Here is a 25,683-nt window from a genome sequence, read left to right as displayed (position 1 = left end):
TAAAGTTCAGTTTCTCATAAACAAAATCTTACGTGTTTGCTTTACTTGGTTTAAAGAATAACATTTTAGTTTAGATACACTTCCAAATTTAAGTACCACAAATACTCTAACATCAAAAAAACCTTATTAAACATTGTTATGTATTATTGATACCATGGTTTTAGTTTTAAATAAAAAGAATCCTACTTCTTCCTTGTCCCCATATTGAACCATCCTCAAATCCTTTATTTAACTAGACATGTCAAAAATCCCTCTTGGTTTTCAAATATGAAAATCACTATCAAATTATAAAAAATATTATTTTATTTCATGACTGTCTTTTATAGTAAAATAAAATAAGACAAGTTATGTCTTGACCTAGAGCAGGAAAAGAAAAAAACCTACACTGGAACTTCATGTAAAACAGGTACATGGACTTATGTGAAACTGAAAATATTTGATTCAAACAGAGCAACTGAATAAGTGGCAAGTAAATTACCTTCGTGCTGCATCAAAGTTGGTTTTCACAAAATCGTTGAAAGGCCGCATATGTTCTTCTTTTGTGAAGAGAACATGATTGGCGATACTCTGAAGTATCTATACAATAAAACAGGGTTATAAATAATCAGATTATTTATTGTATGAAGTCTATACATTAATATATTCTTTAAAAGCATGAATTTTCTCATTGATATTTCTGCTAGTACTTAAAAATTAATCATTCCTCATTCTATAACTTTTTTTTTTTTTTTGAGACGGAGTCTGGCTCTGCCACCCAGGCTGGAGTGCAGTGGCCGGATCTCAGCTCACTGAAAACTCCGCCTCCCGAGTTTACGCCATTCTCCTGCCTCAGCCTCCCGAGTAGCTGGGACTACAGGCGCCCGCCACCTCGCCCGGCTAGTTTTTAGTAGAGACGGGGTTTCACCGTGTTACCCAGGATGGTCTTGATCTCCTGACCTCGTGATCCGCCCGTCTCGGCCTCCCAAAGTGCTGCGATTACAGGCTTGAGCCACCGCGCCCGGCCATTCTATAACTTATTTTAGGTAGTGTTTCTATCCTTCCCAAATGCAATTATTATATTTACATGTAAAAATACGTATTAAAAATGTTCAATGCCTTTTTAAAAAAATCCTATAGTCTACATTCTAGTCTGTTTCAGAATGTCTAGAATGATTATGCAAAAAATGATCTTCATAACACAAGACATCTGCTATAACAACATGTTTTCTCATGAAAATAAGGTCCATCAGGTACCTAATGAATTCCTTTGTAATATAAACAAAATAAAACAAAAACACATAACTGAAAACCATAGGGTATTTCAAATATAAATGTAAGAGGAAGTACTATAAGAAAAGCTGAAAATTTAGTTACAAAGGGAATTTAAGATAGTTAGATTATCAAAATAATTCACCTTTGACATTAACTTCAAGCCCCTTTCGATTCTAGGTGGTGGCTTTTTATCTAAAATCCCTGCTTCATATGGTGAGACAATGGCAGGATTGATAAATCTGAGGAACATGGCACTTCCTACTGCACCGATGCTGTTCTGAGGGAAACGCTGGCTAACCACCTAAAAACAAGGAGTTGAGAATTGAGTATAAGGTCTGAATTAAAATAAGGACATGAAAACAAAGAGTTCAAAGGTCAAACTTCGCACAAACACTCTGAATCAATCAGTCCTCATGAATGACATATTTCTATTTTTTTCTTCTCCCAAAACATGAGAAAATGGTTTCCTCTCAATTCTAGTCTTGTATCATATTAAAGTACAATTAAGGTATCTCAGAGGAAAGAAAAACCTCATGGATGAAATGGGTAGAAGAAACCTGAAAAAAGATCTTCACTGTATCATCACTTGTACCGCAAGTTTGATGAGTAATGAAAGCAGACCAAATTTTCACACAAAGATGATCATAATTTACTAAGATTAACAGACATGAAAGTGTGGTCAACTTTATAAGGTGAAACTAAATTTTCAACAGCACACCCCCAAAACATCCTATACCTGATAGCACATATTTACATTTTGTTGTGTACCAGTTACAACTGAATTTAAGAAAAAAATGCTGGCCATATACAAAACAAAATCTTAGATTCCTGAGGGGAAAAAAAACAACTTACTTACAAGTAATGTTACTGCCAGTTCCTTTTCTTCATAGCTTCCTTTATAATATAAGAACCTACCTATTATTTAAACCATGGAGGGATGGGAATTCTTGGGGACCTAAAAGAAAAAAGGATCTCACCAGAAGAGAGAATCCCTGTATCTACCTCAATTTATAATTCTGTCAAATAAAAATAATTTAAGAACTCAAGAAATGGTTGTCCAGCCTGAAAAGCAATGTGAACCCAATATTAAAAAGGGATTATTTTCCCTTTATAAAACATTCTACATTAAGATAAAGTAAAAGGTACCTTAGCTTGGGAAGAGTGCTATAAAACTGGTTCAGCTCCCATCCCTTCCCAGTGTCCCCTACTTTAAATCATGTTATAGATGAAAATTATATTTTACAATTTACATTTTTATATATACTATATATGTGTATTTTTAAAGAACACTTAATGTAACATTTTAATCTCTACAGCTATTTTTGCTTAGTGTGGCTAACTGCTGTTTAAACTAGCAGTGACTACAAAACTGTAGCATTCCACTCAATAATCTGCGATTCCAAGGATAAACCTTCATTTCAAAGGATATTGGTGGGGGTGGGGTCCCAGATTTACATGCAGAATATCACGTAGCTATTTTTTTCACAATGCCTCAATAAATATTTCCTAAGTTATGACAGGAAATTATGACATAAATTATGATAGGCTGACTCCAGATTAACTCTGGAAAGAATCGGGATTATTTCACTTCACCCTGTTCAATGCAGTGCTTCAAGCAGTCCACATTTTAAATGCGTTATCACTGCTTATAATCTCAAAATAGCTTTCTATAATCTCTAATAGGAAGTTAGTAAAAACTAGATTTTAGAGAAAAAAATATTTGTAAGAGGTGATAAAAAGAGGTCAGTTGTAACTAATATAGTCCCACCTTCAGTTACACTACGCGTAGTTCAGGAAGCTTTCTTTATGTTACAGTGTTTATTGCATGAAGAACAACCTTAACTCTTAAATAAGCGGAAACTGGTGAAGGTGACTAAATATAGCTGCTTTATTAGAATGGCTTTAAAACCTAAATACCATTTATTTTTAGCTCAAATATATAAATTTAGAATTAGACACAGAAGTTTTAGCTGAAACTATAGAAAGATGTAAAATTAAGAAAAAATTCGAGTGCTTCAACTATTCCAGTACGGTGTTTCAACCTTCTGGGGATGAGGAACCTCTCTGAAATCTGATAAAGGTTAGAAAAATGTGGCCGGGCGCGGTGGCTCAAGCCTGTAATCCCAGCACTTTGGGAGGCCGAGATGGGCGGATCACGAGGTCAGGAGATCGAGACCATCCTGGCTAACACGGTGAAACCCCGTCTCTACTAAGAAATACAAAAAATAGCCGGGCGAGGTGGCAGCGCCTGTAGTCCCAGCTACTCGGGAGGCTGAGGCCAGAGAATGGCGTGAACCCGGGAGGCGGAGCTTGCAGTGAGCTGAGATCCGGCCACTGCACTCCAGCCTGGGCTACAGAGCGAGACTCCGTCTCAAAAAAAAAAAAAAAGAAAAATGAATGTATGCATTCACACACACAAAATTCTTCACATAATTTTAGAATATTCATAGACCATCATTGCTACTGAGTGGTTCTTCTAAAACTCCCAAATTTTAATCTTAGACAACTCTCTGGCTGGGCGTGGTGGCTCACACCTGTAATCCCAGCACTCTGGGAGACCGAGGCAGACAGATCACTTGAGGCTAGGAGTTCAAAACCAGCCTGGCCAACATGGCGAAACCCGATTTCTACTAAAAATACAAAAAGTAGCTGGACGTGGTGGTGCACACCTGTAATCCCAACTACTTGGGAGGCTAAGGCAGGAGAATCGCTTGAACCCAGGAAGTGGAGGTTGCAGTGAGCCATTGTGCCACTGCACTCCAGCCTGGGTGACACAGAGAGACTCTGTCTCAAAAATAAATAAATAAATAAATAAATATAAAAAGGCAGACAAAACAAACCTATAACATTTTAAAGCCCTTAAGGAGTGAGTCAGCAGGAGGGAAAAGGATTAAAAATTACTTTATAATTATTTTAAAATAGATTATTTTAAAAGAATTAGCATCTAATAAGTTTAACCCATTAAAATTCTAAAATGGTTTTTAAAAAACTAAAAGCCATAGTTTAATTTTCAAAGAACCAGTTAGTTTATAAAATGTTAACCTGCTGTGAAACACATAGAGAGCTTTCAAAATACTGTTTAATTTTTTACGCTAGTAAAATGAAGCACTGGGAGTGGAGAAGGAACAAGGAAATTTGTAATGGTTATCATCAATTAGACAAAATACTTTTTTGGAAGTAGCTATTTACTGGTTTTCTCTAGCACAAAGAAGTTTTAAAGTGTGACTCATATTTACACCTGATTTATACTTAATGGTACTCAGCATCAGAATTTAATGAAAAACTAAGTGATTTCCCAAAAGAATATTGTAAAATTTACAAAAAGTACCACAGTTTTACCATCTTCCACATCTTTAAAAATAATTCATGTTAAAACCCAAAATATCCACACCTCAGGAACACATACTGTTTCATGTATCATATAAATATGTATCACACTGATGGCAGAATCAATGTAATTTTGGAACTAAAAACTGATTTTAAAAACCAATAAAAATGCTATATAACAAGTTTCATAAGTCAACTTATAAAAGGACTGTTTTTTTTTCATTCAACACTAATTGATGCCAATGTAATTTTACCTCATAATACATACATGGTCTATTGGTTTTTTAATTCATAAAAATCTAATTTGGATCCAAAAGACATTCTGCATAAAAGGTCAAAGTTGGGCCAGTCTGTGTGTTGAGACCCGTTATCAGCCAAATGTCCCCTTTCTTCCTCTGGTAAAAGCTGACTACATAATGTGAATGCATGCAGTCACAAACCACACTTCAGCCAAGAGTGTTACTACCCATATATGCTTAGTTACTGCATTCTCCCTGAGTTAGGCAGACAGTTAACTTTCAAAGTAAACCTCATTATACACTATATGTTTGAGAATAAACAGTTATCTGTAATGTGACTACACAGTTATATACTAGAAGCCATATCTCTCTATATTTTACATATTCCAATCCATGATACATACACCCAAAAAGAAAGTCAGCTCTTAAAGATCATTAGATTTTGTTAAAGCACACAACTCCATAAAACAACTTAAATTTATGAGTATACTGTCTTCATACTTTGGAATGTACTCTAAAATATCTGAAATTACCAATTAGATTCCCCTTGTTTCCATGAGGAGCTCATATTACCTGTACTGAGAAATATATTCCAAAACTTAGTATTACTCAGAAATTAAAAATATTTTTTTTGAAAACAACTCTAGTAGAAAAAACATTTCAAGAAACAATTTTAGACAAAATCTTAATAAATAAAGCAGTGTTAGGAAGGCTAGAAAACATGCTTTAGAGAAACACAGAAAGCCTGAATTTTAATTATGTGATACACTACAAAATGGCATTAGTATAACACTGAACAAGAGTGTTAGAAGCAGCAAATTAATTTCAACGATGATGGTGTACATTATGTTAAACTCACATATACTGAGAATTAGAAGTCTGAAGCATTAGAAACGTCTTTATAATCCAATCAATTTGATCATAGCTAGTCAAATTTACTTAATATACTCAAAAATAAAATCTTCAATGGACACAACAAAAGTATGTCTATAAATTTAAATTTTGATTTGAATTTTTAAAAATCTATATTTAACGCTTAGACAATTTATATGTAAAGCTTAGAAACATATGTAAAGCTTTTTCTTTTTTTGTGAGATTTTTGTGAGACAGGGTCTTACTCTGTCACTCATGGTGGAGTACAGTGGTACAATCACGGCTCACTGCAGCCTCAACCACCTGGGCTCAAGCAATCCTCCTGCCTCAGCCTCCCGAGTAGCTGGGACTACAGGAGTACACCACCACACTTGGCTAATTAAAAAATATATATATATATTTGTAGAGATGACTTGCTATGTTGCCCAAGCTGGTCTTGAACTCCTGGGCTCAAGAGATCCTCCCACCTTGGTCTCCCAAAGTGCTGGGATTACAGGTATGAGCCACTGTGATCTGCCATAAAGCTTTATTATATGTAAAGTTGAAAGGAATGAAAGATGAAACCAGATGAACACTGTATTCTAAATTACACCCTTTTAAGAAAACTACCTACTTGACTCCTGAGTTTTCTTTACATCTTACTCTACAATCATTTGGATTATATGAACAAAGACAGGGCTCAGCCTGATAAGTCACTCTGACAAATAATGGCAAATGTTAAATGAATGCATGTTATATTTTGTACAAATTCCATTCACTGGAAGAAAATAATTATGACTCTCATAATTTTCTTCCTTTTAAATAAATCAGGCCAAGTTCATAGAAGCAGAGAGTATATTCACATTATGTTTGCAGAATGATGTGTTTTTCTACACATACAAACTCAGTTTTCTTTTATCTCAAAAATACTATCTTATCATTTACCTCCTTTTTTTTTTTGAGGTAAAAGTAGTTTTACCATTAAAATTTCTAGGAAACTATGCACAAATATCTAAATTATGCCTGGGACTGCCTAGATAAAAATATGAAGAGTAAAAATATAAAATTTAGCAACTTTTAGGTAAGATTTAGACAGTGACACTTTCCCACCATATACTTCTAACAATTAAGAAACACTGTCATCTCTGGAAAAAGAAACCACTCACATTACCTTCAAACAAGAAGCAAGAATGAAGAGAGTCAGCGTTTCCTAAGGCCTTGAAATTAAGTTTCTTTGCATTCATTTATAATTTTAAAAGTAACAATAATAAAATTAGACCAAGGATATCCAATGCAACAAATGCCCACAAATTGCCTTTGGGATAAATCAAACCAAAGGAACACAGAGAATGTTTCAATGTAACTTAATTCCAGGGTTAATTGAAATGAAAGCTATTTTGTGCCAGAATTAGTAGAATGATTTTACAGTGAAGGTCAAATAGGCTGAAGTGAAGATATTCTTAACAAACAGCAAAAGATTTTTGTTTTGCTTTGAAAGAAACAGCTAGTAAAAAGTTCTCCAAACTTACTGATTTTTTGTTTTCCTTTTTTTCTTTTACTGTAGCTTTATTCAGTAGGGAGTGGCAAGTTGCCTACAGAACAGAGATGAGCACAAACAAGTCACAGCACCGACTACATACAGCAACAAAAACAATGTTGGCTTGTACATAAAATTATACCATAAAATGTAACACAAATGGAATCAACAAAAAATTAGAAATCAACTGAATTTTGAGGAATGAATTTTAATTCTGGGTTTTAATTTTTATTACATTTTTAAGCCAAGCACTAAAACAGCAAGAAATGTTGAGACCCAATCATGTCTACTATTTCTGGCTATGAATCACAGAAAAACTCTCCCCAAGTGAATTTGAGGATATTAAATATTTACATTTTGGTTAATTCCTAGCTTTTGAGAAATTTAATATAAAATACTCATTACAAGTAGATCACACACTAAAAACATTTGTGTCTACATAATTTTTTCTTGATATGTAAAATTCTTCTCTGTGTATCCTTCAATTGACTTTAAGTTCTTTTTCCAACACCTGGCATTTAATTAAGATCCTATTGAACAAAGAAATAAAAATTATATGGATAAATATAAAAATGCACTTTAGAAATACTGAATTAAAGACCTCGCTCTCCCTAAAAAAGATTACTCTTATCATTTCACATTATTTTTCAATGTTTGCAGGCTACTTCCTGAAATGGTTCTAATCAGAGGAGGTTAAAAGCTCTGCAACATTTGGGAGAAGAAGGTTATGAGCTCAACTAGTAAGAAGCATTAATATTATTAAAGTGAAGAAACTGCAGAGAAAATTACAGAACAAAACTGTAGGCCTGCTTAAAACTTCACATATTACAGTTGACCATTGATCAAAATATCTAAAAAAAAAAAAAAAAAGGCCACCTAAAAAATCCCAAAACTCCAGACACATATTGGCTTCATCTCTCAGAGCTCTTTCTAGACCAGAGAATTCTTTCAAAATTAAAAGACTCTTGATAGGACTAGCCTAGGCAGAATAATTATTTTTAAAATATTTCAAAAACTATGTCAGAATTATTTAATCCACAAATAGATGGCATCTTATTCTAGGAATTCTGGGCATCCAACACCATAACCATAACTTGGGCTTTAAGTTAGTTAGACATCCATTCATCCACCCACCCATTCATCTATCCAAGCAGTTATTGTGCACCCAAATGTCAAATACCATTCTAGGCACTGGGAAATAGCAGTAAAACAAGAAGACACAGCCCCTTAGCTCATCGAGCTTTGTTTCAAACTTTAGACTATATACAAATGTATTAGTAACCATGGTATATAACTATCATTTATAGCCTTAAAAATTTGTGTAAACTACTTCAGTTTGGAGAAGGAGATTTACTGAAAAAAGGTGAGATTTATTTAGAATCATAAATTAGTTCTTAGAATTCTCTCACCATAAGAGAATATGCACTCTGGGAATTATTTTATCTTTATTCTAAAACCATCAGGAGAAGTGAAAACAACACATGAGAAAATGATTTAATTATAAATCTGACACATGTTCACAGTTGGCTATTCTTATATAACCTTAATCAGTCAACTAAGGAAGGAAGGTATATAAAGTAATACAGCTGGTTAAAGCATGATTTTAAAAGGCTTAAAGGCCAAGATATGAACTCAAAAAAGGGGCTGAAGTCCAGGGAAGTTTATCAGCTAGCAATATACTCACTTCCCTTTCAACATGTCCCCAGTAAGTCCCACAGCAGGAGCCAAGGGACTACTATCCCTCCAGGCAGAACACAGAAGGGCAGGAAGGTACACTTGTGTTACTGCCAAAGGCAACGGGGCAAGAAGAAGTCAGAAGAGGGAAGACAAATAAAAAAAAAAGAGCAAATGAAAAGGAAAAAAACTAGGTTTGGGGAGCAGACTCAATAAAATACTATCTTGAGACCAAAGCGTTTTTCCTATCTTTCTTTCTTTCTTTTTTTTTTTTTTTGAGACAGAGTCTTGCTCTGTTGCCCAGGCTGGAGTGCAGTGGCCGGATCTCAGCTCACTGCAAGCTCCGCCTCCTGGGTTTACGCCATTCTCCTGCCTCAGCCTCCTGAGTAGCTGGGACTACAGGTGCCTGGCACCTCGCCCGGCTAGTTTTTTGTATTTTTTAGTAGAGACGGGTTTCACCGTGTTAGCCAGGATGGTCTCGATCTCCTGACCTCGTGATCTGCCCGTCTCAGCCTCCCATAGTGCTGGGATTACAGGCTTGAGCCACCGCGCCCGGCCCTATCTTTCTTTCTAATCAGTAAATGTTACCAATTACTAATTAAAAAATAAAGCCTTATTTAATAACAACACAACATACTGTCTCTGCTCTTCAACAATGCTTTTACCCAATACTCAATGCACTAATACCACATTTAATTCATGTTTTTAAAGATAATAATTTTATGTGAAATTTTAACATAATAATCTAGGTTTGTTATTAATATAGGATATTTTATTGTGAACTGCTCTAAAAAGCATAACATACTGTTTAATAACCACCACATATAGTGTTTAAAAATCTATTTTCTATTTTCACTATTTTCCTCCTTTCTCAGCTATGAAAGCTGGCAAGAATCTTGTTTACTTAGGTGGGAGGGATGGGGAAATTTATTTCTTCATTAAATATTTCTTAAGTACTAAATAAGTGCTAAGACCTGTTCCTTTTACATTATCAGAATCATGGTCTTGAAATGGTCTCCAAGTTTGCTGATGATACAAAAAGATTTTTCTTTTAGGATGACAACCACATGAAGAAATTCTACTACAATCTCCTAGACCATGTAATCATGTAGTCACTCCCCATTCACTTTTAACCAGCTAAAGTCAAAGCCACTGTCGTTTTAGAAACCCACTTGCTCTCTGACACCAGTTACCACAAAGCCAACCAAGAAGTCAACCCAGACTATTTTTAATATGTGCTATTTCCTGTCTGCCTAATTTCATCAATAGAACAATTACCAAATAAAATTTAAAGAGAAACCTGAATACAGCCCAAACTTAAGAGAAGATATTCACTGTATTAAGTTTCATATTATAACTAAACCACCCTTTAGAGTCAGATTTAACTAGCTGAAAAAATTATGTAGGATTTTCCTAAGTTTCTTTGAGTCTTTTTGTAAAGACAGAAAAGTCATGATAAATTAAGAGAGACAATGTTAAGTATGTTTTATCATCTAGGTATACTGTGAAAAGCTTTTTTACAGATAGAACAAATACATCTTTAAAAATAGCAATGGGGAAAAAATTCACATAGAGCAGCCTCAAACAGCTTTTAAAATGGTGATTTCAATGATGCTGTTAACGTCTCTAAGCAACTGAAGCCGTGTGCTAAAAAAAGCAAATGGCTGCGATGACTCTGCAAAGAGAGAGACACAAAGACATGGGTTTTGATAACTGTATTTACCTTACACCCACCCCTACCCCAAATTCCAGACCCACTAATGTTTCTTCCAGAATCATAGTTTCCAAAAGGCTAATGTGCATTTGCAGGATCTCCCTTGGAATAAATAATTCCTAAAACTGCAATGTGCAATTCAAAAACACAGTAGAAGGCATAGAAGAACATAGACCTAATTCCTTCAAAAAGAAGGCCATGACTATGGCTATCTTCTGAATTCAGATGCATTACTTGCAGTGCTAATGTTAGAAAGTCTAATAATTTGGTCTGAATGATGATGATGCAATATCTCTTTTAAGAAACATGCTACATAAAATAAACAGAACAATCAGTCTATCCTGGGAAAACCTGACACAAACTAATTATACATTAATGAAGAAACCAAAATCACAGATGATCAAGCAATTCACAAGGTAAAAAAGCAAGGAGGAGACCCGCCTTAACTGTGAAACACCCTGTAAATAATTTAGGTTAATAGACGACAACAACAAAAATTCATAATATGTTCATTTCAGTCACACCCATCACATCCAGTGGATTCACTGCATTTTAAACTTGCTCCCAATGCAAGGAAAATTTAGTATTTTAAAGTCTTCTCTTACTTCAAACTGTTGCCTAAGTAAGTTTTTTCAAAGACAATTCCAACAACAATTCTCAATGTGTTATTCACCCAAACTCACTCAGTATTATAGTTAACCACACACCATCAGCAGCTAGATCCTTCTTTGATAAAGCATTCTTCATAATTTAACTTTAGATTAATAATGGTAATCTCTAACTGTAAGCATACCTGGTATAAACAGTGGCACACACTTCGAAGTTGAGGGGGGAATTCTGAGGAAGAACTGATGATGGCATGGAAGAACTTTTCAGTCATCTGAAGGAGGTTCCGCTGGTTTTCCTCAAGGCTCTCTGATGGTTCTAATCTACAAAAAAATAAAAATCCTAACACTTTTGTTTCAAACAAATAACAAAAATCACTCCTTAAAGGAGACTCTTTTAGAGACATTAAGCCAAATGCAATGTGTGGACTTCGTTGGAATCTTTAAACAACCAACTATAAAAAAGACAACTTTGACAGGGCACGGTGGCTCACGCCTGCAATCCCAGCACTTTGGGAGGCCAAGGCTGGCAGATCGTTTGAAGTCGGAGTTCAAGACCAGCCTGGCCAACATGGTGAAACCCCATCTCTACTAAAAATACAAAAATTAGTCAGGTGCCTGCAATCCCAGCTACTCAGGAGGCTGAGGCAGGAGAATCGCTTGAACCTGGGAGGTGGAGGCTGCAGTGAGCCAAGATTGCACCGCTGCACTCCAGCTTGGATGAGAGAGCAAGACTGCATCTCAAAAATAAAAATAAAAATAAAAAAAAAAGACGACTTTGAGATAACTGAAAAAAATTTAACAGAAAACTAGTCTTAGATATATTATTCAGGATTACTAACTTTAATTTGTGTGGAAATACTCAGGCTGTGCACGCACGTGTGTGTTTAAGTCTGTATCTGTTAGAAACATGATCTCTGAGATATGCTTTAAAATACCCAAGCAACAAAAGGGGGAGAGAGAGGACAGATAAAACAAGAATAGCACATATTTTTCCAATTCACAATCCTCTATGTGTATATGCCCGTATGAAAAAATTAACACACACATATGAATGATGCAGGGCTTTTTGGGGGGGGTGGGAGGGTGGAGGGGTCGGGAGGATGGGGTTTCACTCTTGTGGCCCAGGCTGGAGTGCAATGACACAATCTCAGCTCACTGCAACCTCCGCCTCCCGAGTTCAAGCGATTCTCCTGCCTCAGTCTCCCAAGTAGCTGGGATTGCGGGCATGCGCCACCACACCCGGCTAATTATATATTTTTAGTAGAGACGGGGTTTCACCATGTTGGTCAGGCTGGTCTCGAACTCCTCACTTCAAGTGACCCACCTGCCTCAGCCTCCTAAAATGCTGGGATTACAAACATAAGCCACCACGCCCAGCTGAATGATGTAGGTTTTTAATTTTTTCATCAATAGTAACAAAATGCAACCTTCATCTTTCACTCTATATCATGTTTCTGATATCCATGTTGATAGATGAATATATAGTTCACTTTACTGCATAATAGTCTATTGTATACCATGATTTATCTATTCTCTAATTAATGAACATTAAACATTTTTCACCTTTATAGACACCACTGCAATGAACATTCTTGCACGTAAGAGTTTCTCTAAGGCAGCTACCTAAAAATGAAATTTCTGAGTTATTGAGTATATGCAGATTTAACTTTACTAGATAATTGCCAAATAGCTCTAAAGCTAGTACTGTATAAGAATTCTTATTCCCCTCCAAACTAGTAGGTGGGAAAAACATGAGGTAGTTCATGTTTTTAACTTCTATTTCCACAGTTCCTACTAAGGTTAGACATGCTTTTAGATATTTTGTGGCCATTCAGGTTTCCCTTATTTTGAACTGCATTTCACATCCAGTCTGACGTTTCTAACTGCTAGATGTCCCCTCCCCACTGATATCTAAAAATCAGTATGCCCCAAATTAACTGATTTTTCCTTATACTCGTATGTCTTACCCTGTGCCCTATGTTATCAATAGCACTATCACTTTCTTAATCACATCGTTCAGGCCATCTCTGATGTCACTTTTTCCTGCTCTACTTCATTATTCCCCATATCCAATCAGTGTTGCTTTTTTTTCTTTTTTGAGACAGAGTCTCGCTCTGTTGCCAAGCTGGAGTGCAGAGGCACAATCTCAGCTCACTGCAACCTCCGCCTCCCGGGTTCAAGTGATTCTCCTGCCTCAGCCTCCCCAGTAGCTGGGACTACAGCTGAGCACCAACACCACACCCAGCTAATTTTTGTATTTTTAGTAGAGACAGGGTTTCACCATGTTGGCCAGGATGGTCTTGATCTCTTGACCTCATGATCTGCCTGCCCCAGCCTCCCAAAGTGCTGGGATTACAGGCATGAGCCAGCACGCCCACCCCGGTGTTGCTAACTCTTATCGTTACCACCTCTAAACTCTGGTGTTGCGATTAAAGGAAGAGATTCCGCAGGCAGATTTACTAGGTTTAAATTTCAGCTGTATCAGTCATGGATCATTATGAGCTTGGTCACAATCCTTAAATTCTCTGGGTGTCATTTTTTCTCATCAATAACACAGGAATAATAATACCTGCTTTATGTAGTTTAAATTTTACCCAATAGCAATCAAATCCACAAACCTTTACTCTCTAACTAGCCTAATCTGAACTCTCAAAATACATCCCTTATGAAACTCACCACTTGTTATGTGTTTTATCCCTCTTACTAAACTGTAAGCTCCTTGCAGGAAGTGTTTACCTATGTCCCCTTAAAGACTAGCACAGTGCCTTACCACAGCAAGTACTGAGTAAATATTTGTTTTAACAGATTAACTAGTAATTTTGTTTCTATATTAATTAACGTATTACAGAAATGCTTTGGACACTTACGTCATTGCTCTAGATTCCTTAAGAGTTTGCTGTGTGGTACAGCATTGAATACAGTAAGAGTTCAGAAATTAGCATGGACTGCAAAGCAGGAAATATTTCATTGAACAGGTGAGTTCCAAAGGAGGCACAGAATTTGCATAGACAAAAGAAGTAAGGGTATTTCAGAAAGAGAAAGTAGGTAGGGCAGGTAATCAGTTCAATCCAATAAACATTTAGTGCACATCTACTATTTGCCATCTTAGTGTCAGGTGCTGAGGATTCAACAATAATTGCCTTTTGACCTTTTCAAAAAGGAGAAAGACATACACACCAGGTATTCCACACTAAGTACTCAATACAATAACTCAAGGATATTGTGATAAACATATATTTGGTCTCTGCTCCTGGTTCCTGACACATTGCTCTTAAAACCCTTGGAATCTCTGGAAGTGCTGAGTGTCTTTTGTATGATAATGAGATGACCAGTGGCTGGGAGGCCCTAGGGAGCTTCAAGATGGGGCTAGTCACCAGAAGGACCAAGTTATGATTAGAGGGTTGAGACTTTCAGCCCCATTCCCCAACTTCCAAGGAGAGGAGAGAGGCTGAAGGTTGAGTTTATCACCAACCACCCATGATTGAATCAATCATGCCTACGTAATGAGGCCACCATAAAAACCCAACGAACAGAGTTTGAAGAGCTTAAAGGTTGCCAAACATACAGAGGTGCCTAGAGGATAGTGCATCTGGAGACAGCATGGAAGCTCTAAGCCCCTTCCCACATGCCTTGCCCTGTGTGCATCTTTTCCATCTGGCTGTTCATCTGTACCCTTTGTGATATCCTTTATAGTAAGTAAGCAAATGAAAGTAAAGTATGGCCCTGAGTTCTGTGAGCCATTCTAGCAAATTAATCCAACTCAAGGTGAGGCTGTGAGAAGCACAGGTAACAACCTGTGGCTTGTAATTGGCATCTTTAGTGGTGGCAATCTCACTCAGCCCTCATCCTGTGGGAAATCTGATGTTCACTCCAGGTAAACAGTGTCACGGTTGAACTGAATCACAAGGACACCTGGTTGGTATCCATTGGAGAATGGCTGATGATTGTTAGGAAGCCAGAGGAGGAAAATGAACTTGCAATATGTGGCTAATTGAAGAGACTGTCTAAATATGGGGATTATATGCAGGCAGAACGTTAAGATACAACAGTAATCCAAATCTTAGATATGGAGGCCTAGAAATTGGTGGGTATGAATGAGACTAACAATTTCTTTAACAAGGCTCAAAGAGACTGCTAGAAACCCGGACAATTGCCTTTTTTTTTTTTTTTTTTAAGTCAGCATAGCAGCAGGAACACTGCGGTCCATTTCAGGTTTCCCTATAAAACAATACGTTCTAGCCACAGTGCTCTCTTGCTTCCCACATGCCAATGGTAACCTGTTGAATATTCTAGTAATTCTGAACTACAATGAACATCTGTGTTCAATTATTCAAGTGTTCCTCTGTAAAAAACTTTTTGCTCAAGTTGATTTTCAAAGAACCAGCTTCAGAATTGGAGGTGGAGCAAGATGGCTGAATGGAAGCCTCCAGGGATCGTCCCCCCTATTGGAACACCAATCTGAACAATCATCCATACAAAAAAGGCACCTTCATAAGAACTGAAAATCAGGTAAGTAATCAAAACACCTGGTCTTAACATCATATTAAGGAAAGAGGCACTGAAGTGGGTAGGAAAAACTGTCTTGAATTACCTATATCACCCTTTCTTCACCTCCTGGCAGTGGCCCCATGGTGTGCAAAGAAAATCTGCATTTGGGGGACGGACAGCGCAGTGATTATGGAGCTTTGCATAAGAACTCAATGCTGCCCTGTCATAGCAGAAAGCAACACAGGGCAGAGCTCAACTAGTGCTCACGGATAGAGAACTTAGAACAGACCTAGCCAGAGGTAAATCACCCATCCCAGTTGTTGAAACCTGACTTCCAGCAAACCCCACCACCAAGAGCTCAAGTGCCCTGAAGTCCTAAATAAACTTGAAAGGCAGTCTAGGGACACAAGGACTGCAGTTTCTGGGTAAGTCCTGGTGCTGTGCTGGGCTCAGAGCCAGTGGACTTGGGGTAGACCTAGTGAGACAGCCAGGGAAGCCAAGGGAATGCTTATATCACCCCTCTCCCAAACCCAGGCAGCTCAGCTCAGTTCGTAGCTCCAACAGACACCTTCCCTCTGTTCAAATACAAGAGTGGAGAGAGTAAAGAGGACCTTGTCTTGCAACTACCAGCTTAGCCACAGTAGGAGAGGGCACCAGGCAGAGTCCTAAGGCCCCCATTCCAGGCCCTAGCTCCCAGACAACACTCCTAAACAAACCCTGGGCCAGAAGGGAATCTGCTGTCTTAAAAGGAAGGACCCAGTCCTGGCAGAACTCATCACCTGCTGACTAAAGAGCCCTTGGCCCCGAATAACCAGCAGGGATAGCCAGGCAGTACTTGTTGTGGTCCTTGGGTGAGACTTGGGAGACATGCTGGCTTCAGGTGTTACCCAGCACATTACCAACTGTGGTGGCCATGGAGACAGATCCCTTCTGCTTGAGGAAAGAAGAGGTAAGAATAAAGAGGACTCTGTGTTGCAACTTGGGTCCCAGCTCGACACAGTGGGGTAGAGCACTAAGTAGGTTCCTGGGGTCCCAGATTCCAGGCCTTGGCTCCTGGAAGACTTTCCTGGACCTGCCCTGGGTTAGAGGGGAGCCCCATGGCCTTAAGGGAGAGACTCAGAACTAGCAGCATTCACCACAAGCTGAATGAAGAGCCCTTGAGCCTTGAGTGAACATCAGTGATAGCCAGGCAGCTCTCACCATGGGCCTGGGGCAATGGCGGCCATAGGAAAAGACTCCTCTGCTTGAGAAAAGAGGAGGGAAGAGTGGGAAGGACTTTGTCTTACAGCTTGGGTGCCAGCTTAATCCTTAGCCGCAGCAGAATAGAGCACTACATAGATCTCTAATGTATCCAACTCTAGTCACTGGCTCCTGAACAGCATCTCTGGACCCATGGAAAACTCACTGCCTGAAGGGAAGAACACAAGCCTGGCTGGGTTTGCCACCTGTTGACTGTAGAGCCCTTGGGCCTTGAGTGAACATAGGTGGTAGTCAGGCAGCAGTACTGCAGGCCTTGGGCAAGACCCAGTGCACTCCCAGTGGTGGTGGCCACAGGGCTGCTGGTGTCGCCCCTCCCCCAGCTACAGGCAGCTCAACACACACACACAGACAGAAAGAGAGAGAGAAAGAGAGACAGACTGACTCTGTTTGTTTAGAGGAAAGTAAGGGAAGAGAACAAGAGTCTCCGTTTGATAACCCAGGGAATTCTCCAGGATCTTACCCAAGACCACCAAGGTGGTACTGCTAAGAGTGTACAAGAGCCACAGCATTACTGGGCTTGGAGTGTCCCCTAAAGCAGATATAGCTGCAGTGACCAAAGACTTAGATAACAACACCCAAGTGCCTTCAAATACTTGGAAAGCCTTCCCCAGAAGGATAGGTACAAATAAGCCCAGACTACAAATACTACAAAAATATCTAACTCTTCAATGCCCAGGCACTAATGAACATCCATAAGCATCAAGACCGTCCAGAAAAACATGACCCACCAAACGAATTAAATAAGGCACCAGTGATCAATCCTGGAGAGACAGAGATATGTGACCTCTCAGACCAAGGATTCAAAATAGCTGTTTTGAGGAAGCTCAAGGAAATCCATGATAATGTGGAGAAGGAATGGGAATCCTACCAGATAAATTTAATGAAGAGATTGAAACAATTACAAAGAACCAGGCAGAAATTCTGGAGATGAAAAATGCAACTGACATACTGAAGAATGCATCAGAGTCTCTTAAAAGCAAAATTGATGAAGCCGAAGAATTAGTGAGCTTGAAGACAGTCTATTTGAAAATACACAGAGGAGACAAAAGAGAATAAGAAAGAATGAAGCATGCTTACAAGATCCAGAAAACAGCCTCAAAAGAGCAAATCTAAGAGTTACTGGCCTTAAAGAGGAGGTAGAGGCAGAGGTTGCACCATTGCACTCCAGCCTGGATGACAAGAAACTCTGTCTCAAAAAAAAAAAAAAAAAAAAAAAAGGAGGTAGAAAGAGCAGTAGAAAATTTATTCAAAGAGGTAATAACAGAGCACTTATGAAACCTAGAGAAAGATATTTATCAATATTCAAGTCCAGGAAGGTTACAGAACACCAAACAGATTTAAACCAAAGATTAACTCAAGATATTTAATAATCAGACTCCCAAAGGTCAAGGATAAAGAAAGGATCCTAAAAGTAGCAAGAGAAAAGAAACAAATAACATACAATGGAGCTCCAATACATCTGGCCGCAGACTTCTCAGTGGAAACCTTAGAGGCCAGGAGAGAGTGGCATGACATATTTCAAGTGCTAAAGGAAAAAAAAAAACACTTTTACCTTAGAACAGTATATCCAGTGAAAATATCCTTCACATACGAAGGAGAAATAAAGACTTTCCTAGACAAACAAAAGCTGAGGGATTTTATCCATGCCAGACCTGTCCTAGAAGAAATGCTAAAGGGAGTTCTTCAATCAAAAGGAAAAGGATATTAACAAGCAGTAAGAAATCATCTGAAGGTACAAAACTCACTGGTAATAGTAAATACACAAAATATTATAACACTGTAATTGTGGTATGAACTACTATCTTGAGAAGACTAAAAGATGAGCCTTTTAAAAATAATAACTACAGCTTTTCAAGACACAGTATAATAAGGTATACATAAAAACAACAAAAAGTTAAAAAGTGGGGGGATAAAGTGTAGAGTTTTTATTAGTTTTCTTTTTGCTTGTTTGCTGCTTTATGCAATCAGTGCTAACTTGTCATCAGCTTAAAAGAATGGCTCATAAACTATTATTGGCAAGCCTCATGGTAACCTCAAATCAAAAACATAAAACAGATGTACAAAAAATAAAAAGCAAGAAATTAAAACATACCACCTGTAAAAATCACTTTTACTAAAGGGAAGGCAGGAAGGAAGAAAAGAAGGAAGAGAAGACCACAAAACAACCAGAAAACAAATAACAAAATAGCAGGAGTAAGTCCTTGTCAATAATAACATCGAATGTAAATGGACTAAATTCTCCAATCAAAAGACATAAGAGTGGTTGAATGGATTAAAAACAAACAAACAAACAAAAAAAACCCCATGACCCAAAACTCTGTTGCCTACAAGAAACAGACTTCACCTACAAGGAAAAACACAGACTGAAAATAAAGGAAAGAAAAAAGATATTACATGGTTGGGCGTGGTAGTTCACACCTGTAATCCCAGCACTTTGGGAGACCGAGGGGGGTGGATTGCTTGAGGTCAGGAGTTCAGGACCAGCCTGACCAACATGGTGAAACACCGTCTCTACTGACAATACAAAAATTAGCCAGGCATCGTGGTGGGCACCTGTAATCCCTGCTGCTCAAGAGGCTGAGGCAGGAGAATCACTTGAACCCAGGAGGCAGAGGTGGCAGTGAGCCAAGATTGCGCCACTACACTCCAGCCTGTGTGACAAAGCAAGACTGTGTCTCAAAAAAAAAAGCCAAAAATAAAAAATAAAAAAAAAACATACACATGGCAAATAAAGTCCTAACTGAAAGACAAGAACATCTTAACATGTGGCTTATAAAAAGTAAGCATAAGAAAATCAGTTAAAATTTATTCACTTAACAAATATTTATAAAATGTTCACTATAAGGCAGACACCATGCTAAATACTCATGGAAGGATATAAAGATGTAAAAATGTCTAAGAGCCAACACTCTAGAGGGGAGATAAACTCATAAACCATCCCAATTGTTACAATGGTGGTGTGAGGCACAGAACAAAGCATATTTCTTTGTTCATGGGTAGTACCTGGTAACAGACAGAGAAAGCTTCACAGAAATGGTGGTTTAAACTGCACTCTGGGCTGGGCATGGTGGCTCACACCTATAATTCCAGCACTTTTGGAGGCCAAGGCAGGCAGATCACCTGAGGTCTGGAGTTTGAGACCAGCCTGGCCAACATGGTGAAACACCATCGCTACTAAAAATACAAAAAAAAAAAAAAAAAAAATTAACTGGGTGTGGTGGCGCATGCCTGTAATCCCAGCTACTCAGGTGGCTGAGGCAGGAGAATCACACGAACCTGGGAGGCTGAGGCTGCAGTGAGCCAAGACTGCACCACTGCACTCCAGCCTGAATGGCAGAATGAGACTGTCTCAAATTAAAAAAAAAAAAGACAAATAAATAAACTGCACCCTACATTACCTATTAGCCTCTTTCCCTTCTCCTAAGTCACTCCTCATCATAGGAGAAGTGAGTTAGAAAAAGAGTATGCAGGTGAGTGATTGTATATGAATATGCAAATGCATGGAAAAATGACAGTGGAATAGACTTAACTAGTAACAGTCTCTGGAGGTGGAAGTCAAAGACACCTTTCTCCAGTCTGTCCCTGGATCTAAGGCAAATAAAAAAAAAGGATACCTTAAAAAAAATTACAGATATCATCAAAGTGTATTTGTATATAACTTTTATAATTAAAAACTAATTTTAATGATCAAGGGGAGAAGAGGCCTTGCTTCATGTAAAAAACAAAACAAAACAAAACAAAACAAAAAAAACCAGAGCAGTTCTATGTGAAAAGATGACAAACCTGGTAGGATCCACTTCAAAGCTAACATGTTGCCAATCAGAGGATGTGATCACAATTCGTAATAAAGGATCCAGGAGTTTCTGTAGATAGGTAGCACCATATACCTACAGAAATGCATGAGTAGGAGTTGATTATGCCTGCTCCATATATTTTACCTTAAAAGAAGACAATCAGTCCTGCACATTCTGTACATAATCATTACTTGACATATGTCAGCACACACACGCACACAAAATGAATGATACAAACCTTGAAACAGAACGTCATTATTTTACTGGCCAAGCTGTTGCCTCGGAAGAGAGTCTGCATGGAGTCTGCCAATTCTACTTCTTTAGAAAACATGTTCCAGAGCAGTTGGTAGAGTAAATGCCGAGAATCAAACAGAGTAACCAGAACTCGAGCTAGTTCATCCTGAGAACAAAACAAAATCAGCTTAGCGCAAACAATCCCATTTTTGTTCTTAGGTAGAAAGCTAAAGAGTAGCAAAAATGTAAACCCAAAGTTGACAACCACTTGCTAAATTAAGGCAAATGGTGACTGATTAATATTTATCCTGAGATTTAACTGTGTATATTGTTTATGATAGATGACTATATACGATGTCTACAATAGCTGTTAATTCCAAGGATTAACTGGTGAAAGCTATTGAGAGAGGCCTAGGCTTTACCAGGAGACAAAACCTCCAAGATTCAGCTCAAATTACATCACAAAATGAAAGAGAACAGAAACAGAAGATGACAGCAAAGAATTTAGTTTGATTTGTACAAGCATTTGCACAGAGCAGAAATAAGACTGATGATCAGAAGAGTTCTACTCTCTTCTCATACAGTCAGGGGAACTCAGTGAATACTGAATATATACTAGGCAGAGACATGACAAAAACAGAAAGACTATAGGATTTTTGAGAAATCAGGAAGAAAAGGAACGCGGTGGCTCAAGCCTGTAATCCCAGCACTTTGGGAGGCCGAGACGGGCGGATCACGAGGTCAGGAGATCGAGACCATCCTGGCTAACACAGTGAAACCCCGTCTCTACTAAAAAATACAAAAAACTAGCCGGGCGAGGTGGCGGGCGCCTGTAGTCCCAGCTACTTGGGAGGCTGAGGCAGGAGAATGGCGTGAACCTGGGAGGCGGAGCTTGCAGTGAGCTGAGATCCGGCCACTGCACTCCAGCCTGGGCAGCAGAGCGAGACTCCGTCTCAAAAAAAAAAAAAAAAAAAAAAAGAACCCAGAGATCAGTCAGATTTACATACAAAGCTAGAGGTGTAAGGATGAGGGCTGAAATTCCTATCTATTACCTAAATGACATCCTTTATAACTCCCTGTAGTAAAGCAGTTTGGGGTACACTCAAGAAAAAATGATCTAATGGTAAACCACTGTTTAATCACATGATAAGAAGAAATTTATAGAGAATAGGGGAAGCTATAAAAAGATGCCTCAATCCTCAAGCAGTAACAACAAAGGCCAGGATCATGGCCCATAGCTCTCTAATTCTTGCCTGATCCCAGGATTACAATAATGTTATAGGTGAGATCTGGCCTAACAGAAAATTCCTTCTCAAAGTCATTTAATATAAAACTCAACGAATTAAAGCTACTTGAACTTAACTCAATTTTTTTTTTTTTTTTTTTGAGACGGAGTCTCGCTCTGTCACCCAGGCTGGAGCGCAGTGGTGTGATCTTGGCTCACTACAAGCTCCACCTCCCGGGTTCATGCCATTCTCCTGCCTCAGCCTCCCGAGTAGCTGGGACTGTTGGCGTCTGCCACCACGCCCGGTTAATTTTTTTGTATTTTTTTTCAGTAGAGACAGGGTTTCACAGTGTTAGCCAGGATGGTCTCGATCTCCTGACCTTGTGATCCACCCACCTAGGGCCTCCCAAAGTGCTGGGATTACAGGTGTGAGCCACCACACCTGGCCCTTAACTGATTCTTAATTTAAAAAATTACTGAGTATTTTCATGGCTAATTATAAATAGGTGCTAATAAGATAATTCAGAACATCCATTTTCAAAACATTTGAACATCTGTGAACTAATTTTAGGCTTCAAGAAGGTTTCAATAATTTGGGGCTGTTGCTAATCAATGAGTGTAAAATTTCAGTTATACAAGGTAAGTTCTAGAGATCTGCTGTGCAGCATTGTGCCTACAGACAGCAATACTGTATTATACACTTAAAAATCTGTTAGAGGGTAGATCTCATGCTACGTGTTCTCACCAAAATAAAATACCAGAGAAGAAGCATTTCAGGTGGTGGCAGAAGCAAGGGTGCTCTAAGGCAGAAACAAGTCTAACAAGGAGGGACAGAAAGGTAGCTGGTGTGGCTTTGGTGAACAAGAAAGAAAATAGCATAAGATGATGTTAGAGATCTCTGAGGCAGGGCCCAGATCAGGTAGAGCCTTGTAGGACAGGATAAGGAGTTTTAATTCTACTTTAAGTACAGGTATAAAAAATTTTACTTTAAGTACAGGTATAACGACGACAGATTACCTTATTAGTCATAATTTACTACAACTGAAATCAGTTTTGGTACAATAAAAAGCAAATAGCCTTTTAACACTGGAAAGCAACAACAACCCTTCTCAACGTTTTAGCATGTATTAAGAATGATGTGATTTTAGGAAAATTTTTCATTAAATTAAGAGAGAGACCTAATAGCCATATGATGTTTTTAGTGTTTAAAACAAATATCATAATATCAAATGCAAATAAAAAGTACTTACATTTTTAAAAAATTGTATAAGACATTCTGGGGAAAAGAACAGCAAACTGGAGGTAGTACACAGGCACAAATTGTGGATTCCAGCTCCAGTGTTGCAACAACTAACTAAAATTAGGTTTAACCTAATTACCTTATCAAATATATGAAGACTCCAGAGTAGATCAGCGATTTTTAATCAGTGTTTAAACGGAACTTTTTAGTAGGATGGAAAGATACAGAACACCAGTCAGGTCTAGTGGTGCCAACCATTTCCCTACAGCTGAAAAATCACCTAACTAAACATCTTCTAAGATTTCTTCTGGGCCGGGTGCGGTGGCTCAAGCCTGTAATCCCAGCACTTTGGGAGGCCGAGGTGGGCGGATCACAAGGTCAGTAGTTCGAGACCAGACTGGCCAATATGGTGAAACCCCGTCTCTACTGAAAATACAAAAAATTAGCCAGGAGTGGTGGCGGATGCCTGTACTCCCAGCTACTTGGGAGGCTGAGGCAGGAGAATTGCTTGAACCCAGGAGGCGGAGGTTGTAGTGAGCCGAAACTGGGCCACTGCACTCCAGCCTAGGAGACAGAGCGAGACCCCATCTCCAAAAAAAAAAAAAAAAAAAAAAGATTTATTCTGGCCCTAAAGTTTTACCCATTCATTCAACAAACACTTACTGAACAAATATAGTCTGAAGGATTTGCTATATGCCAGGCACTTTTCTTTCCCGCTTACTCTATGCACTTACCCACTGAGAACAAGGAACCACATTGGCCAGAGCCATCGCTATAGGGAGTTCTCCTTGATCACCCATCATTGTGACCAGTTCCACCAATCTCTCAAACCGATCAGCCAATACCGTTTCTGCAAGTGTGTCAAATTCTGTGCCTTGTTGAAGGATTTTTGTCAGAACTTCCATAAATGTAGCTCTTGTCTGGAGATCTTTGTGGTAACCTAAGCCTAATGTGGACAAACAGATGCCAATTTACTAACATGGCCTTGCTGAAGTAATTTTTGCTTATCTTAAATGCCAGTTCTCTAGGTTTTGTATTTCTAAATGAAACTTTCTTTTGATCTCACCTATGGAGTGCATGAGACCACTGTCTACGTTGGCATTGAGTAAGTTTGACATTGCAAGGACTGTACAGTGCCTCAGTGATGCCAGCCTCCGAGACATGCCACGTTTCCTGCCACCTGTTTGTGCATTTTCATCTTCAACTTCACTGCAGTCATTCAAAAGGTTCATAAATAATGTGAAGTATCTGAGAAATAAAAAAAACCGACCTTTACGTAGGGAAGGCCGTATCAACTAGAAAGCTAACCAGACATTCCAAAACAATCATATGTGCATGGTGTGACTGGCCCTGGGTTAACTGTTTCTCTCCTCTCTCAGGATAATCAGCCAGGGTGGCTCATTATGAAGTGTGCTATGTTGGACATGATTTTAGCTGATATAGCCTAGTATACCCTTCATAACATAAGCATCAAATAGATGTAATGTAACCTGGTTAAATGTGTCACTTTTAATGTTTAGTATATAAAATTAGTGGTCCAAACAGCTTAGACAATGTCACTTTTGTAAATGACTTAATGAAGCAATTTGGGTTTTATTATAAGTAAAATTTCACTGATCATATTATTTTCTTTAAAAAAATCACAAAACACAGTTTTTTTTCCTATCCTAGTCCTGTCATGGGGATTACTTGTTTTTGTGTGTGTGGTGGGGGGCTTTATTTGCTTTTTGCTTTATGTTTTTTGGTGACCGAAATTTACTTAAGAAATAACTGTGATTTGGCTTCCATCAATTCCACACCATCTCCTTCTTCAGGCTGCAGAGGGAGACCAGCTAGAAGTGAAACTACTGCTTCCATGCTTGCCTGGTCCAAATCTCTGGAAAAAAAAAATTTAGAGACCATAAATCTTTCAGGCTCTTTTGCTTCCCCTCAAATAAACCTCGTACTAACGGATATAAGCCTTAGGAAATATCTATTTCATTAAACAAATTATTAGCACAACCCAAATAATTTGAGTTAATATGCAGATCCCAGAATACAAAATCATCTCAAATGGGGAGAAGGTAATACTTACTTTCTACAAAGTAATCTTGGCAAAATGACTACCTTAAATTTAGAATGTACAATTAGCCCTCTCTATTAGTGAGTTCTATATCCATGGATTCATCCAACCATGGACTGAAGAAAGTTGGGGGAAAAAAAAGTAGGGTTTCATCTGCACTCAACATGTGCAGATTTTT

The 25,683-nt window shown here is 38.3% G+C and overlaps 1 protein-coding gene across 12 annotated transcripts in view; it reads right to left on the bottom strand.

Annotated features, from left to right (window-relative positions):
* NF1 (neurofibromin 1) overlaps positions 1-25,683 on the bottom strand; it is a 292,484-nt gene that overhangs the window by 118,926 nt on the left and 147,875 nt on the right. For 7 of the 12 annotated variants that reach the window (XM_074018949.1, XM_005583358.5, XM_005583360.4 and 4 more), the window contains 9 exons: positions 25,203-25,319; positions 24,510-24,691; positions 24,178-24,389; positions 20,983-21,144; positions 20,734-20,837; positions 11,388-11,523; positions 7,199-7,261; positions 1,394-1,552; positions 479-576 (listed from right to left, as the gene is read on the bottom strand). In XM_074018949.1, coding sequence (XP_073875050.1) covers positions 479-576; positions 1,394-1,552; positions 7,199-7,261; positions 11,388-11,523; positions 20,734-20,837; positions 20,983-21,144; positions 24,178-24,389; positions 24,510-24,691; positions 25,203-25,319 — 1,233 coding nt within the window. Of the gene's footprint in view, positions 1-478; positions 577-1,393; positions 1,553-7,198; positions 7,262-11,387; positions 11,524-12,765; positions 12,826-20,733; positions 20,838-20,982; positions 21,145-24,177; positions 24,390-24,509; positions 24,692-25,202; positions 25,320-25,683 lie in introns of those variants that run through there. The other 5 variants (XM_005583362.5, XM_005583363.4, XR_012425488.1 and 2 more) reach the window with 3 other exon arrangements.

The sequence above is a fragment of the Macaca fascicularis genome, chromosome 16, assembly GCF_037993035.2.
Source record: "Macaca fascicularis isolate 582-1 chromosome 16, T2T-MFA8v1.1".
Classification (NCBI taxonomy): domain Eukaryota; kingdom Metazoa; phylum Chordata; class Mammalia; order Primates; family Cercopithecidae; genus Macaca; species Macaca fascicularis.
This window is presented reverse-complemented; position numbering and strand designations above follow the sequence as displayed.